The sequence below is a fragment of the Carassius gibelio genome, chromosome A12 (genome assembly GCF_023724105.1).
Source record: "Carassius gibelio isolate Cgi1373 ecotype wild population from Czech Republic chromosome A12, carGib1.2-hapl.c, whole genome shotgun sequence".
NCBI lineage: Eukaryota > Metazoa > Chordata > Actinopteri > Cypriniformes > Cyprinidae > Carassius > Carassius gibelio.
Genome location: NC_068382.1, coordinates 18,686,383 through 18,704,510, shown reverse-complemented (window position 1 = coordinate 18,704,510; position 18,128 = coordinate 18,686,383). Strand labels below are relative to the sequence as shown.

At 38.1% G+C, this 18,128-nt stretch overlaps 1 protein-coding gene across 3 annotated transcripts in view; it reads right to left on the bottom strand.

Moving 5' to 3' along the window:
* The window catches only part of LOC128025381 (dynamin-binding protein), a 46,584-nt gene that overhangs the window by 6,939 nt on the left and 21,517 nt on the right, over positions 1–18,128 (bottom strand). Inside the window, exons 1-6 of one of the 3 annotated variants that reach the window (XM_052611702.1) lie at positions 14,514–16,333; positions 3,809–4,005; positions 3,621–3,720; positions 3,385–3,532; positions 1,459–1,476; positions 108–307 (exon numbers count right to left, since the gene is read on the bottom strand). In XM_052611702.1, coding sequence (XP_052467662.1) covers positions 108–307; positions 1,459–1,476; positions 3,385–3,532; positions 3,621–3,720; positions 3,809–4,005; positions 14,514–16,173 — 2,323 coding nt within the window. In that variant the 5' untranslated portion in view covers positions 16,174–16,333. Of the gene's footprint in view, positions 1–107; positions 308–1,458; positions 1,477–3,384; positions 3,533–3,620; positions 3,721–3,808; positions 4,006–14,513; positions 16,334–18,128 lie in introns of those variants that run through there. The other 2 variants (XM_052611700.1, XM_052611701.1) reach the window with 2 other exon arrangements.

Below are 18,128 nucleotides of genomic sequence, written 5' to 3'. Positions count from 1 at the left end.
CATTCCATCAATCTCACAGATAAATAGAATAATAGATGGAACGATAGACAGAAAGATAGATAGATAGAGTGACAAACTGATAGACAGACAGATAAACAGTCACATACCAAGATCCTTTCTCCTTTTGAATTCGTTGATATTGACGTTGATCTCTTTAATGGACCTCAATGCCTCAGCGAGCAGCTTCCTGTCGTGGTGTGACTCAGGAGTGGTGTTCAGCAGTTCCATCAGGAGCAGGGGGTATCGCATCACTCTCTGCACTGGCTTTATCAAGAAGGAACCCAGATTAATGTAGTTTGTCTTTCCCCTGTGAAAGAACAAAAGGGCGAGAGAGGGAGATAAAGTGAGAAAAAAAAAGATTTAGACACTCATCAAGGTAACATTCTTCATCCTCCTCTGAGAGTAGACTGGGGTCACTGAACACACACATTGTTTTCATCCATCAGTTATCCACTGGCTCACCGTCAACCGCGTTAAAAAGGGTTACTGTAGACACAGTAGGCTACTGAAATAGTCTAACAAAGAGTGCATAATATAACTGATAGGATGAATACAGAGGAGATCCAATTTCAGAGCTGAAGCATGATTTGGATGTTGCGGAATAGGACATTTCAAAACTAATGAATCTGAATAAGCACAAGAGTATGTTTAAAAAGCTGAGTCACTGCAATTAAATGTTTTCGCCCATTAACAAATAACATTGCTTAAAATACCACACCATGAGCTCAGAGATTGGGTTAATAATAATAATTGTTTCCACATCACCAGAAAGCATTAGATCAATTGCCAGAAATAAAGTACAAAAACAGTTGAAAATATAAAACAATTTCCCCATTGGTATCACATTCTGACTCAAAATCACTGTTTTGCACACCCTGCATCTAATTTATAGGACTGGAATCTGATTAAATAAAAGCAATTTCAGATTAATCGTGATTCCCAATTGTTCAATTCTGATTTTCAAATCATCTGACCAGCGTAGTCCGACTCACAAACGAATGACTTATTATATGGTTATTTTCAGTGAATCAAAAACAGCCAAGTACCAATGTAGTTTGATTCCCAGGAAAAAACAAATATTAAAATGTAAAATGAGATTTAGAAATTCTGAATCAGTTTGAAAGAAGTTCCTGCATAATATACAGCATTAATAGAGATTTTCTTTCTATACGTAAGAATATGTTTGCTAAATGGGTATTATAAATGAAACATAGTCAAAAGAATCAAGTTGAATCTGATTCAGTACCTATCCCTGCTCATTTGTGCAAATTTAAGTCAGAATATGACTCAGAATATACAAGGAAACGATCACAAAACACACAGCACACACACACAGAGCATACATGGCCTCCTGGTCCCACATGAACACAAGGAGAAAAGGGTTGCGCAGGTTAATAAACGTTCAGCATGCTGTCAGGCGCTTCACATGCAGTTGCTTTCGAGTTGTGTTAAACTTACCACTCACGGTATATCCCTCTGTCAGGGGAGAGGAAGGAGAGAGAGGAAAGAAAGGGAATAAAACACAGTTTCAAGTTAAACCACCTCTGTCTCTTATTAGAAATAAGCTAATGAGCTTATCACATTTAATGTCCTTGTTTCACAGCTTATTATTCAAATAAAAGTTATGTCTTGCCATCATGCTGCAATGAACATGAATGCAGCGGGCAAAAGGGCAAGACGACAAACACTGAAAAACTGAAATACTATTAATAAGCTGCCCGTTGCTGGGGCAACTCATGCCATGGGTGACCCGCTTTAGGCGAGCAGTAAGCCTCTGTGGGGCCTCCACTGGCCCCTCTCTGATCTCCCACTGAGAACCAAAATGAAATGTCAGTCAGAGTTTGGTGCACTCAAGTGTGGAAGTACAAAAGTAATAAAAACACACCAGACATTACTCTTAAAGCGCTTTTTGGAAGATTATTCTCCCCTATTTTTTATGGCTAGCTTTGTTACAGTAACATCCTGCCAGAGAAGCAACATGTTAGCAATCGTTTCAACTGGATTCAGAGTCATTTGGTATAAAGCTAAGCTGTGGGCTTGGCAAAGTGCACATTCATTTTACAAATGTCTTGATACTTGGGACAAACAGCTCCAACTACGATGGAGTGAAAAACATTTCTGGAACTTCTGGGAAAATTGGCAGAATATTTCCTTGTATTCTTTGCTTTATCTGGTAAAGTGCTAAAGCAACCATCAAGAACAAACTAAACTGTGCTAGAAGGAAGTGGACTGAAACTAGTCAAGAAATGAGGTAGCCACTGGCAAATTGTTCTTAAATTCAAATCAAGCTTAAGATATAATACTAGAGGAACAAATGGGAAGCGATTGATAAAACAGTGAAACCAACAAAGTGGTGAAACTAGGTGAGGTGCAGCATTCCTCTCCCGCCATTCATTACTAATCCACAATAACAAAGATCCACAAGAACAAAGATACAGACTAGCATTCGAAAGTTTGGAGTCGGTAAGATTTTTCTATATTTTAAAAAGAAGTCTCTTGTGCTGAGCAAGGCTACATTTATTTGATAAAAAAAAACAGCAGAAGCAATAATATTGTGAAATATTATTACAATTTCCAATAACTGTTTTCTATTTGAATATATTTTAAAATGTAATTTATTCCTGATATGGCAATCCATTAATCCATTCTTCAGTGTCACATGAACCTTCAGAAATCATTCTAATATGCTGGTTTACTGCTCAATAACATTTATTATTTTTATTATTAATGTTGAAAAGAAAATCTTCACGTAGTATTAAAAACTTGTGTGTCATCCTGGAATCACCTATTCTACAGCGGCTATAAACAATCTGGTCTCATCGGTTGGAAAATGTATACAAATGTGTTTTTCCAACATTGGGGCTAATTTCATGGAGTTTATTTGTTGTATATAGATCCCACTTTGTTTGCCATTTGTTATTAACATAGGAACAAATGATTGGTTTTATAATATCATAAATAATTCCTGTCTTGGAATGCCACAGATTCCATCAGTCATCCTAAGTCCAATCAGATGAGTCCATTTAAAGCAGAAGTAAAACTAAAAAAATGGACTGGTTCCTCTAGATTTGGAGACTAATGATAGCATGAGTGAGCCAGCACACCCTGTAACATTGTCTCTGTTGATGATGTATTACTATAGAATTCTATCTACGTCACATGACAGACAATCCCAGATACCATTCAAACTTACAGACCATGTGTAACATTAAATAACACACAATTAGTGTCCAACACAAATTCTTCTCATACACTTACACACTGTTAAATATCATGACTGGCATTAACATGCTTAACTGGATCTGGACATGCGTTGGTAGTTGTAACCACACCATGCAATGAGCTGAAGGTGTCAGATTCATTTAAAAGAGCAGTGAAAATTACCTGAGCTTCTCTAGACATTCCAACACGTGCTTCTGGATGTTCTCATCCTTCTCATAGGTCTCCAGTAAAGAGATGGCATCATCATGATTTTGGCAATAGATTTTGTAAACCTCCTCCAATTCACCTTTGTAGTCCAGGAACACTTGACCTGGATGAACAAAAACGATTATGGTAAAACAGCAATATGGCTACTGATCTGAATCTATAATGCTCCATAATGCTATAATTGCTCCAACCTATTGAGTCAGTATCCTGGAGGGTCTTGTTAAGCCGACAGGAAAGGTCAATTACAGAGTTGATGTTTCCAAAGAGTCCATCAAAATCAATAGTCTGGGCCTACAGGACACATGGATATTTAAGATGAGGATTTGAATGGTTCTCATCACATAAATACATCATTCACGCTTGTTGAGTGTTTTCTTACCTGTTTTTTCTGCAGCGGGTGAATGATCTCCTTTACACACATCTGAAGATCCTTGATGTAGTCCTGTTCTGTCTGCAGAAGCTCCTCAATGACCTTTGACCTTTTCTCCAGCATCCTTTGTTCAGGGTCTTCAGTGGTGGCCGCTGAAGCTGGGGATGATTCCAGAGACTTAGGCTGGGAGGCAAACAGGGTCATCTCTAAAGAGAGAGAAGGAGAGAATGCCCTCGTCAACCACAAACAACTTACAAATTTGTATGCCACTATTGGGGGAGTTTTTATGATATTGTGCAGAACTTTGTTTTTGATTAAATACGGTGTGAAAAAGCAACATTAATTATTTGCCCATTTTTACATTTTTAATATTGATGAGTCTTGAAGTCCTATACCTCAAGATGATGGATGGATAGACGGATCTATGCCACAATATCACTTTTATTATGCCAGTACCGACATACCGTACATTCATACCAGTCTGAATGGATTACGCTCATTTATAAAACATGAGTAAGAACAATTGAGACAAGAATTAAGCTGCCAGTAAGAATGGCAAAGAGAAGGCAGTTTGCTCTGCGTGTTGCCATTGGTTGTCGAGAGGATGTCATGGCTCGGAGTTTAGTTTGACTGCTCTTTGATCTTTTCGGTCAGAACTGGCCCTCAAAAACGTGTGAGGCATGAGATTGTGTGTGGGAGATCCGCTCCCACGCATGGGTGCCTTCCCACAATGCTGCCTGAGATGCTGCTTTATGGACATACAAAAGACTGTCAAAGCACACGGTGAGACATGGACCCTCTCAGGAAGCAGGAGGCATTTGAGATGGGGCTGGGACTTTACGATAGGAAACTCCAACAAGTTTCAAAATAAATGAAAGAAGCAAATATATTGGTGAATATGTAACTGTATTCATGATATGTGTGTGTGTGTGTGTGTATGAGAGAGAGAGAGAGAGAGAGAGTTTAAATTTCATGTTACAGTCAATATGGAAATAATAGAGATTAACTTAGCTCATCTCTGGCTTAATACTTCTTAGCCATCTGATGTGGTGACTCACACTGACATCACACTATATAAAATCTTTAATGTTGCTGATTCAGTAAAGACTGATAAGAGGTTTGAGCACAACCAAAAAAAGCCTTAAAATTCCGTTGCACGTTTGACCTCTGAAATGTTACAGCAAAACAGAAACGGTTCATAATAGCATCTTTGGAACCTCTGTTCTGAGAGACAGGGCAACTGTATATTAATACTTAATTACTAATTGAATGTTAATATGATAAAAACAATTGTGCAATGAATCATGCACAATACAACCAGAGACTTTAAACAATTAACTAAAACCAATGAATAACTACTACTAATAATGTTAATTTTATGGCATCCTCTCTGTAGCTCTAGGCTTCTGTATAGTCTAACCTGTTGGCAACAAGTAAAAAAAAAAAAAAAAAACAGGATGTAATTTATAAATAACCTCTAATTTAGTTATTTTCTAATTCTTTGTGCACAGCCCATTAAAGTTTGGCTTATGCTAACCAAAGTTTGGTCAATGAATCATTCATCCATGCACTAATTGTTCTACTTAACAGTACACAAATACTAGCACTATAATAAAATCTGTTGTGACCCACATCTACTTAACAAGCCTAGGGTATTCATTGTTCTGAACAAAAAAATCTTCAAAGAGTAAATTCTCACAATATGTTCATTCATTCAGAGAGTCTAAAATGAAAACAACTTCATTTTCAAAACTGAATCTAAGAATCAGTCATAGAAAATGATTAACAACCATCATTGGGGGGATTTATGGTGGTTAAGACTGCACAAGAGCAGGGAAGGAAATTAAATTATGGGTAATCATCTGTGAAAAGCACAGATTTATTTTACTCTCTCTGTCATGCTGAAACATTACATTGTCCTAAAAAAAAAAAAAAAAAAAAAACTAAGAACGCTCTATATATATTTTTACTTAAGCAGACACCTTAAACCGTTTGAAAGAAAACCAAATCTCAAAAAACAGAGTGGAAGAGAAACTGAAACGGAACTGAAAAGGTTCAGTATGTGGTATAGAACTGGTGCTGTGCTGCACTAGAACTAAGCTTTCATGTCAAGACTGTGTTCCAGCGCTCATGGATTTCTGTATGTGTTCCATGGTCTGGTGAATGGCAGAGAGGGTAATCTCGACCAAGCACACACACACATACACAATGGCTTCTCTTTCTGTCTCTGTGGACATAATTGATTGTGACATTATGTTTGGTCTGCTTACAGGGTCGTGCTCCAGCCAGTGTGTTTGTGTTGTGTTGTTCACATAGTTCCCACAATAGCAAACCCAAGGATTTCCAAAACACACTCACACACACACACACACACACACACACACACACACACACACACACACACACACACACACACACAAATATGGAAACACAATACCCTAAATAACTTGTTTTAAATTTAAAACCAGTTATTTAATGGTTTAAATATGGCTTAGGAACACACCAAATGATGATAAATCCCAACGTTAACTCTCCTTAAACCACTACTGTTGAATCTGTAAAGAGTTTAGCATAACCATGGACAACTAAACTAAACATGCTGTTCATACAGAAAGCCAAGAGGCGTAAACTTGTGTACACAGCTACACCACACTTCCTCTCACAAACAACATGAACATGAACCTGACACCGATTTCCATTTCGTATCAAACATTTCGATACATCTACGCAGCATAGACTTTTTTATCTTCAGGCTTGTCTGTGTTGGCGACTCAGTAGTGCTCAAAGAAAGGACATGGCCTCTAAGACGTCACCCACCTTTTACCCTCCAAGCTCCTCATCTTCACTGCCACACACAAACACACACCAGAGGTCACAGGCGATGCATTCCTCTAAAGGGGAGTGGAATAGCTCGGTCCCTCTGTATCAACAGTGAAGGCCCTCTCTAAAAGACACAAACTCTATTTTGTCCCGGCATTACCATCTGAATAAATGGGAACCTGCACCATTACAGACAACTGAGCAAGCACAGAGACAGTTACTCACACGCTAAAGCCTGGAGCTGGAGTTTTAATGTTGTTAAACAAAATGTACTGATACTCTCATTTTGGGAGGTCTACTCCGTGTTTTTGGAGTGACCGGCTACTTGGGGCCTTGCCCCACCTCACTGGGCCTGAACTCCATCAAGATCTTGAGGATCTCTCAATGCCAAGGCTTCTTTGCCTTTCATCACTCTTAATCTGTTTCTGTTTAAAGTGGGAATCTTTGTTCAGGTGTACCAAGGGCGCCCATTTTATTTTATGTGGATCAAGTTCCAGTGAATTTCAAACAAGATAAAACTAATATTTAATGCATTTACTTACTTATCTAATATGGCCCATTAGCAATATAATACATATATAATGCTAATAAGCAATAATAATAAAAATAAATAAAAAAATAAATTAAATAATAATAATAAAAAAAAAACACTGGCAAATAACTATATAACTGAATATTAAATAAAATAATTAGAATAATGTTATAGAATTATATAATTAATTGTTTAACAAAAGATTTATTTATATAATTATTGTATTTACTATTTCTTTTATAGTATTCTAAAATAATATAATTATTTTATAAAATAATATTTATAATATGAAAAATTATATTTATTTGTATTGTTTTCTATAATAAACAATATTATATAGATCATTATATTATAGAAGTATTTGCCATATACATATTATATTCATGCATTTTATAGTGATTTTATATTATATTCACAATATCTGCTGCAGATTTCATTTAGCAAGAACAAATGTGCTATAGAGAAAGCCAACCATTTTATGACTGAAAATTAAATGATAACATTGTTATTCATGTGAAACTCTTTTATGGTCTGACCGTGCTGAGCTGTTTTTGTCCCTTTCTAGTCTAAGTTCACTTGAATTATTAGGCCTGTGTGTTTAAGACAAAGTTCACATAAGACCGCCCATTTACCATGGATACCCTTCACAACTGTCAAGAGAGTAAGTGTGAGAGCAAGACACACAGTGTGTGAGTGAAAGCAGTAAGTTGTTGCAAACCACAAAAATCCAGTCTTTCAGACAGATTTAGGGCACTAGTCAGAATTAAGAACGAAGTAAACAGCTTGGAAAATAACAGTATGTTGCATTTAAAGCTTACAAGGCTTACAAGTACAGTTGAAATCCTGCATGTACAAGGAATTAATGAAAAAATAATTTCAAATACTTTACACAGGAACAGCAAGAGGGCTAAAACTTCTTTAAAAAACTATTAGTTACACCACACTTCAGTCTCATTCTGGTGCAGAACCCTGCGTCACAGAAACCTGTGTTTTTTGTTTTGTTTTGTTGTTCAAAAGGCTGCAGGTTCACATTCTAGTTCTCCGTTGTAGTCAGTCAGATGTCTGATTTGTGTGGGATGTGACACACCCATAATAAACATGAGCAAGCATTCCAATAACATCTCTACATCCTCTCAGACGCATGCTTGTTTCAAAATTGCTTTAAAAAAACCTTACTTAAATTTAAATAAAGGACACTGTTTGCTTACAAGACTAAGAACAAATTAAATGTTGTACCCTTGCAAGTCTACATAATTTTTAGCGTATCTATAAAGTCATGAAAATGAATGTCAAGTGGAACTCTATTGCAGAGATCTAGACTCTTTCTGAGGCAATCCATTATTATTTTATTTTTCTGAGAAAATAAAAAAAGTGCTATCAATCAATAAAAAATTAACTAATCAATTTTTTTTAAGTGAACTTAAAACATTCTTCACATAAATGTATTATAATTAATATCATAGTTTGCTACCTGTTCCCCTTCAGCAAGTAGGAAATGAACAGAAATTGAACAAAGTCATCAAACACTAAATACTAAATTAAAAATAAATGAATCCTTAAAGCTACAAAAGTTATTTATTTCCTTTTTTTTCCCTTTTGTTCTTTGATTAACAGACATCACAGCAGCTGGTTAATAAGGTTATTTTGGCTGCTTTAAGAGGTGCTGCTGCTGAACATGACATGGATCTTACACGCATTGTATTTTCTGTTTACCTTTTCTGTCATGCTTAGTTCACCCACAAATGAAAGTTATGTCATTAATTACTCCATAAGACCTTCAATTATCTTTGGAACATAAATTAAGATCATTTTGATTAAATCCAAGAGCTTTCTGATCCTCCATAGACAGCAAGGTACCTACCACATTCTAAGCCCAGAAAGGTACCAAGAACATCGATCATTTTAGCGATGATCTTACTACGTTTCTGTACCTTGATTGTGGTAACGTTAGTTACCTTGCTGTTGAGAGACAGCTCTCGGATTTCATAAAAAAATATGGTTTGGAATGCCCCTGTGTTGTTTGTGTTAAATATTTTTAACGTGCTAAAATAAAAAAAAAACAATTGCATGCGTTAACGCATTATGACAGCACTACAAATAAAATGTATAATTATTAGAGATGTTCCGATACCCTTTTTCTCTTCCCGATACCGATTCCGATACCTGGGCTCAGGGTATCGGCCGATACCGAGTACTGATCCGATACCTGGGTGTATATCTGTATATACAGCTGTATATACTACTAGCCCTGTGTAAATTGCTAGAATTTTTTTATGGTGTGCTTCAGACAGATCCCTCAATAAAACATGAACAAATACATGGTGAACTACTGTATTTATTACAGTATTTTTATTATCTAACATGAATTTGACAGTATTATTTATTTTCTTATGCAAAAAAGAACTTCAAATGCAGCCAAAAATCTAACACCGCAAACTAAAAAAGGTATTTAAGTTTTACAATATAACTGTATAAAAAAACTGCAACAAATAAGTCTAGGAATATAAAAAAAGATCTATTAATCAGATAATCTCTAACAATTAAAAAACAAGTAAAAAACAAGCAACCATCTAGGCATAATTATTATTATTATAGAGATGTATTATTATTACTGTAGGCTACAACAGTAGCTTTATATATTGTCAATTTACTCATGTAAACCAAACATTTATTTTAATGGGCTGCCATGAAGATCTTTGAGTGTCTGTGTTTATGATATGACAGTATTCTCAAATGAAACGGTAAATTCTCATGAAGTGACGGTTTATGCGTTCGTGTCCTCATGACACACAGCAGAGACTACAAAACAGCGAGCTCTCGCGCATCTGTGCCAGTCACCCACAGAGATGTAGATTTTGCGGGAGTAATATTTAAATAGTATTTTGCAGTTTAATATTCACAGACACTAGTATATATTCGGCTACTGTCTGGAGCCCTGCGTTTTGACTTACACGGAAGCGACTGAACGCAGTTGCCGGTACTGAATATACTCGAGAGTCTGTAACTACCGGTACTACAGAGACATACTGCTAACCACTGATCTATAATATAGTAGCGGCTTCACTGTCTTTTGGCAGTTTAGAATGTGATGAGTGATCCAGTCATATATAGATAAGGGCTGCTAACGCGTTTTCATTTCTTCTTCGCTGCTCTAAACAGGGGTTGCTTGTGGCAACACAGCACAACTTCCTGTGTTTTCAATGCATTTTGAGCAGCGAAGAAGAACCGTGCAGCGGTTAGGCAAAGCTTGCGGTCATAACTAGGTCTTTTTTAAGAAAATGGTATCGGATCGGTATATGGGTTCATGTACTCGCCGATGCCGATGCCAGAATTTGTTGTGGTATCGGAGATATTTCCGATACTAGTATCGGAATCGGAACAACTCTAATAATTATATTATAGAATGTTTTACAAGTACTCCGAAAAAAAAAAAAGTTAAATCACTGCGCACAGTATGGTCAGGAGGCTTATGCTGTTCACCCGAAATGTGAATAGAGTGTCTGGCGCGAATGATTTCAATGTTAAGTCAATGTAAAGACATGTTTACGTGTGTCTGTAGGTCTCGCGGTGCGAATGAGGCATTTAGTGCGGCGCGGTAAATGTGAATTCGCCTCGTTCGCGCGAATGATGCGAATTGAGCGTCCGGCGCGAATGGTGCTTTTTGTGCACTTAGCATTTGACGAGAATTCGCGTCTGCTACTAGAGTTGAAAAATGTTAACTTTGGTGTCAATTCGCGCCACATTAACCAATCAGGAGCCTGCTCAGGAGTCACTCATTCAACATGGAGGAATGACTGATGTTGTCAGTGAGCAGTCAACCAGAGCTATATGACACAAGACAGGAATAAAAAGGACCTCGCTTAGACAAATGTGTTGTAAATACACATTTAACTTTTGAGTCACGTACATGTTTATCGAGCCGCTGCCTTCCCGCCATTTTTCACAACTATTTTCCCTCTAATATAGCCTACAGCTACTTTTCGCTAACAAGATAATGTGTTTATTCAGAGGAAGTGTGCAGGAAAAAGTGGAAAATACCCAAGTGCTCGATCAACATCAGCGATCTTGCAAACAGACAACCACTTTGCACTTGCCCCTCACACAAAAAGCGGATTTTGCCTCGGACGCACGTCAATTTCGCTTCTAATTCTTGTCTATTTTGCTCTAGACACGTGAATGCATTCAAAATGTTCAAGTGGCAAACTAGACATGGTAGATGCAAATTTGACGATCTATTCACATTTGGTGTGAACGCAGCATTAGATCCTTAAAAATAAGAACTTCTGGTCTCAAAAGAACACAATGTACTGCACTCCTTGTGTTTAATTTATTTTACATATCAAGCAGCTGGCAATACAGTTTGTTTAGCTACTGTGACATTTCAGTTGTTTTCTTTCATAATATAATCAAGAAACCCTGCATGTACCCCGTGCAACCTGTCTAGACTCATTACATATGACATCATCAAAATCTCATCATTATTCTGGCTAATCTTGTTATTATGCTTGAATATCAGGTTCACAAAACCACTTCTTTCCCACAGAACTCTTGATTCACATAATCTGATAAGATCATGCTCATGACTCAACTTGCATATTGGTATAGTCATTTAGTCGTATATAATCCCAGGCTGAGATTAGCATTACAGAAATATGATGTAATTGCATGTATCCTTACACTCTGTTTAAACACAAAAAGGAAGGCATGATATACAGATCCAGTGAGAGCCCTCCCTCTACGGTTACACAAAGAGGAGCTTTTCTACTATAGTAGTTATTCATGCAATTACTCTCAGTCTCAACATATGGGTAAATATTCGGTCTCATGTTAAAAAAGCAGTAAATCAAGGGCAAAACCAATGGTGTTTGGCACGGAGCTGTGATGTAGCATATGTATTTCAGGGTATGTATAAGAGCTCCTGACCTACATTAACTAGCTTATTCCCTCCTCAGCAAGTTACTTGATGCTTTTGTCTTCCAAGCTGGCCACTGACTTAATGTTGTACAAATGTTGTGAGAGGGTTGGTTGAAGGTTTTCACCTAATCCCCTTCCAGCCCACTGGCATGGGCAGCTGCACAAGGATTACAAAGACCAACAGCAGGCAACTAAATAGATAAAAGCACACCAACACACACACACACACTTATTTGTATATTATCAGCAGGCTGGTGATTGTTAGTACTAAATAACCTCAAAAATCCAAAACAGAAGAACAAATTCTGCCAAGCTTGAAACAGATGAACTCAGACTATGAGTCAGGCTGGGCATCCTCTTCATGGTGCCCCAAACTAGTAAGAGGTCTTTGAAGACTATAATGATTGGGAGGAGGGTTCTGGTACCAGGCACATCCTAGTCCCATAGATCACCCCTGGAGTCTCTTTTCCTCCTGTTCCTCCTCACCGAGGTGATGACTAGAACACTAGGCTATAGAGGATTACCCTGGGCTGAACTGACCAGCTGCCCCGTGTCAGATGTGACAAGCCAGACGAATCTCCCACTGAGACACCCATGGCAAGCACCCATCACCAATCACTGAAATAATAACAAACAGTCACCTCATGCTAAAAAGCACTGATAAGGCTACTATAACTGAAGACCATTCATTCTTGACTGTCAGTGAAAACTGAAGAAGTAGACAAAAAGATAAAGATATAGATCTGGACCCAGTTTGAATTTCCACAGCATCAAGGTTAGGTCATACAAATTTATGAATGAACCATTCATTTTAAAATCGTTCTGGTCTACTGACATTTGCTATTAAATTAGCTTCAAACATTACAATGCATATGATAGCTTCTTTAACTCTACAATACGTAAATCAACTTCACCAGCTAATTACTCCTCAAAAGTGATGCTATAGAAGTATACAGAGCTACCACTAAATCAGAAAAAAACCTAAAGATGGTTTCTCTGAAATATAAAGTCTATAGAGTGACCCCCCCCCCCAAAAAAAAAAAAATTGGACTGTAATCTACATACTGAAAATGTATGAATATCATTGCATTAAAAAAACATAATAACAAACCAAGTGGAAACTTGATAACTTTTTTTCAACTACTAACTTTTTTGACAATCAACTTTTCTAACATCATTTATTCAGTTAAAGAAATTATTAGTGGGAGCATTATGTTAGATCCAGGTACTGAGTCAGAGTGACCAGTTTGAAATTAAATATGGACATCCTAAACTAAATATGATTAGAAAACATCTAAATACTAAAATGCTATGTGCAAATGTTTTGCGGGAAAAGATTTAAAATATAAATATTATCTAAAAAATTGTGTTGTACCTTAAAACAAACACAGCTTAAATGTCTAAATGAGACTGTAAATGTAAAGCTCATGGCAAAAGGGACTGTAAAATCTGATGCAAAATGGTACTTCTTGGCATTGAACATTTTGTTGTTTTTGTTTGAAGTCACGGTACCAAAACACATAGTGGTTGTCAAACAAAAGAAAAAGACTGAAAAGGGGAGGGAGGGAGGAAGAGAGATACAGAGGACAATTGGGAGACAGACAACAAAACTTCTGAACAGTAATTACACCCGTTGGACCAGTTCCCCCCTCCCTGCACGTTTCCAAGTTCACCTCTAAGGAAAAAAAACCATGTGAAACTCAGCTCCACACTGCCAGCTTTAATAGACACTCTCAAAGACATGCATACCTATGCATTAAGATGGTAACTGCACAATCGACACCTTTGGTATTTCCTGAATTGATTTGGAGATGTCCTAATGCAGAGCTCCACAACAAGGTCTTAGAACTGGCCATAGTACCATTGCTGCTGCTACGGTAGTGATAAATGACATTATTTGTGCCCTGGATAAAAAACAGCAATGCACAGCCTTATTTGTGGATTTATCTAAGGCGTCTGATTCATTGGGTCATGAATTGCTGCTAAACAAACTCAGCAGTGTTGGTTTCAGACCAAGGACATTGAATGTGTTGATTTGGAGGATCTCAAATCTGATTTTATTGATATATCTAAAGGGGTTCTCCAGGGTTCCATTTTGAGACCTATTTTGTTTTCTATTTATATAAATGATTTAGGTAAGGACGCTTTAAGCAAATAAATAAATAAATTGTATTTTAAAATGTTGTCTTATTGCATGGCTGCTACCATGGCCAGGTCTCTATTGTAAAATAGTTTTTTTATCTCAATAAGACTTCCTGGTTAAAAAAAGGTTAAAAGAGAGCTATAAACATAAGTGATATCCATGTGGACATTTCTACAATTGTTAGTTGACTCATTCGGTTACATCAAACAACACCTACAGCTACCTCAAGGTGTGTTTTGCCCCTACTCTAACCTCAGATTTATTTTCATAGTACTGGATGTGCTACTGTTTCCAATGTGCTTTACCTTGTTTCTTTTTCCTGTTGGTGGCAAACTCTGACTTCCTGAGAGAGCAGGGTGCTGTCTTCCTATAGAAGCTGTTCCTGTCAAGTGAACCCACGTAAACAGGCTTTCGTGTCGGGCCTTGACCTTCCTTATCCAGTTTTCCTGAACCCAGGCGATCATGGTACTGGTCCTTGTAATCATAACTGAATTTAGCAGGATCCTCATAAGACCGTCTCTCTTTCAGTGTCTGATAAGCATCCTTTTCCCATTCCTTGCAGTGTCTTCCACTGCTGTGGTCAGTACTGCAACCCTCTTGTCTATGTTCTACTGAATTTAACCTGATCTCTCTGCAATTGTCATACTGATAACTCTCACAACCCTTGTTTTCATAGCAGTCTTTAACACCACTATCATAACTTTCATCTTTCCAGTAGTTTCTATCATCCTTTTCTCTGTAATCACATTGGTCTCCCTCTCTGTACTGATAAGAGTCTTTTTCTTTAGGTTCAAAGCGATCCCTCAGCTCAGACTGGCCATTTTCTCTGTAATCATACCGGTCTCTCAGTTTGAGGTCATAGGAGTTACCTTTCTTACGTTCATTCCATTCTTTGTCGTCTAGTTTAGAGAGGTCCTTTTCTCCTGTTCTTTCACAGTTGTCATCTTTCCTAAACTCACTGCAGGTCTTCTCCTTTTCTTTGTAGTCATAGTAATCTCCCTTTCTTTGTACATACCGGTCATAGTCTCTTCGATCGATTGAATCCCTCTCTCTATACTGGTAGCTGTCACCTCTCCTACGGCCTTCCTCACAGTAACTACGGTCATAGCGGTCCCCTTTTCTATCATCATTCTGGTCTTTCTCTCTACGATCAAAGCACTCATAATCGTAATTTTTTCTAGAGCCGTAGTGGTCTGCTTCTCTATATCTGTACCTGTCCTTTTTCCTGGAGTCGTAATATTCATGTTTTTTACTGTCATAGTACTGGTCTTCGAGGTCATAATGCTCAGACTTATCCAATTGTTTATGGTCATAGTAATCCCGGCCCCTGCAGTCCCCATCTTTATAATTATCAGGCTCCTTATCGTAGTAGCCCTGGCTATCTCGATCAAAACTGTGGGCATCCCGATCTCTGCGACTGTAAGGCTCCTGACCCTCACAGTACTCATCTGATTCCCAAGAGTGGTACCGGGCCACATAGTTAGGACATTCTTCACTCCTTGGGCTCTGTGCAAAGTCTCTGTGGTCAGCATAATCCAGTTCTTTCCGGTGCTGATGGAAACCATGATTTCTGGTCCATTCTTGTGGGTTCCTCGGCTCTTGATACACTGCTTCTGGTGACTGATAGAAGAACTGTTGTGGAGGGGCCTCTTGGTAAGGAACCTTGTCCCAGTCCTCATATTCCCAGCATTGTTGACGGCACCCACTGGCTTGTCCGAGGTAGGCCTGGTGCTCACAATCTCCTGGTGCGGGTCTAAAGTCCTGAGGACACATGACTGACTGCTGCTGAAGATGTTGCTGCTGTTGAAAAGTCAGCATTTGTATGCATCTCTCGTTCTCCCAGCCCTCACTCACCAACTCTTCGACACTCTTACCTCTCTTGGGAGGAGTCCTGTTAAAGTCCCAGGGCACTGGGGCAAATGTCATAGGGTGTCCTAAGACCACCTGTCCCTTCATAATGGCCATGGAAGTCCACAAACAGGGCAAGCTGTGTTAGCCCAGATTTCACATTCCAGGTCCAGATGTAGAGAGCTCCACCTAAAAGGCATTCTAAACCTCTCTGTCTCACTCTAACTCTCTTTCTCAGACAGCCGACTGAACAGGACTGTCTGGTTTAGAACTGAGAAACTCAATCTCTCTCTCTCTCTCTCTCCCTCTCTCTCCGTTTCTCTCTCTCTGCCTACCCAGCCAATAGGAGGAAGAGAGAGAAGGAGGTGGGGGAGGGAAGAAGCAACAACTGAGAGGAGGCAAAGGGGAGGCATTTAGGGTTAATCATTGTACGTAGTCACATGAATGGATTACAGGGAAGCTGTGATTGGCTGAAGTCTCTATTTGCAAGAAAACACAGGCTGGACTTAACAAAAGAAGAGGGAGTATTATCCTCTTTATTCCACAAACTTCTCAGGTGTTTTTCAAACTTGGCATTACTCATGAGCAAAGTTGTATATATCCCCTAAAGACTCTCTTTAGGCTGTTGTGCAACTATAACAGGGATCTTGAATCTGTACTATTTCAGTTTCTGCTTGTTTTTCAAGAAATTTAGGAGGTGTGTATATGCTTAAAAAAACAACCTAAATGATCTGTCAAAAGAAGAATCAGTGCATTATCTGTACTAACATGCTCATCATACATTTCAGAGAAACAAGGTTCCCATGAATGTCATAATCTTTGTCATTCATGTTTCAACAAGCTGACCTGGGATAGTTAGGCACAGGCTGATTATTCCAGAGAACACCGTTCACTGTCAAGTGCCTACACACTGCACAATGCACCATTGTTATGGGATGCCCCTGGTTTCACAGGCTAGGGCATCAAAAAAAAAAAAAAACTATTCACACGCTTCAGTATAGTATGTAATTCCTGTCTACAGAAAAAAAAAAAAGAAAAAAAAAAAGACAAAATAGAACACAGTACTATGATTTCCAACTGCACAGTACACAGTACTTTACTTCAGGTATTAAAATGCAAAATATTTCTCCAGTCAAGGCTGAAAAGAAAGAAAATTTGTGGTTTGTGGACTGCTTCTCCTTTCCTCAGTGTTTAAGAGCTCACATTTCTTTACATGGAGCAGACCGAAAATGTGTGCATGTTGTTTTTCACTTCAGAGACATCATGATCAACATTCCTCTTGCTTAATTGAGTTATTTTTCTTTGTTTGCACAAGTACAACCCTTAGAAAAGTAACAAAACACATTCAAAGATGGTGCACCTGTAGAAATTCGTCAAAGAACATGTTTAAAACATTTATATCTAAAATCTGACAAACATAATCAGTTAACTATTATAGGTTAAATTTTTAGGTACTTTAAGGGAGGTTTAAACATCACTGTGTAGTTAATGGGTTGGACATCCTGGGACCTGAAAATCTCATTTAGGACACAGACAAACCTGTGGATGAAAAGCATTCAAGACAGGCACTGTCCCTCGGTGAGTGTCTGTTTCATACATTTTGATTAGTCCAAATCTATCAGAGAACACAACAGGACCCAAAAAGTAATTACAGCAATGAAGCATTCAGATGCATGCTTGTGAAAGAAGTTAGGATCCAGGTCTCGCATGACACTCTTCTCATCTCTGTTATTAGAATACCCCTCCATTCAATCCCTCACAGCCTTTCCAGCAGGCGATAGGATCATACAGGTCTTTTAAAGAGCCTTCTGTTAACCTGAATAGGCTTTCATGAATGAGACAAGCACAGAGAAGCTGGGAGCTGGAGATTAGATCCAGGACACAAATGAGCTCTTGATGCTTTTTATGAGCACCCAAACAGATCCAAATTAGAACAAGGGCTGTGAAAGGGGCAACAGCAGGCTAGAATGGGACACTCACTCACTGATACACATATAAATGAATCTGTTAGAACTAAAATCATAACTCTGTCTTTCCTCCAACTACATAGCTATGGAAAGAATTGTTCCCAG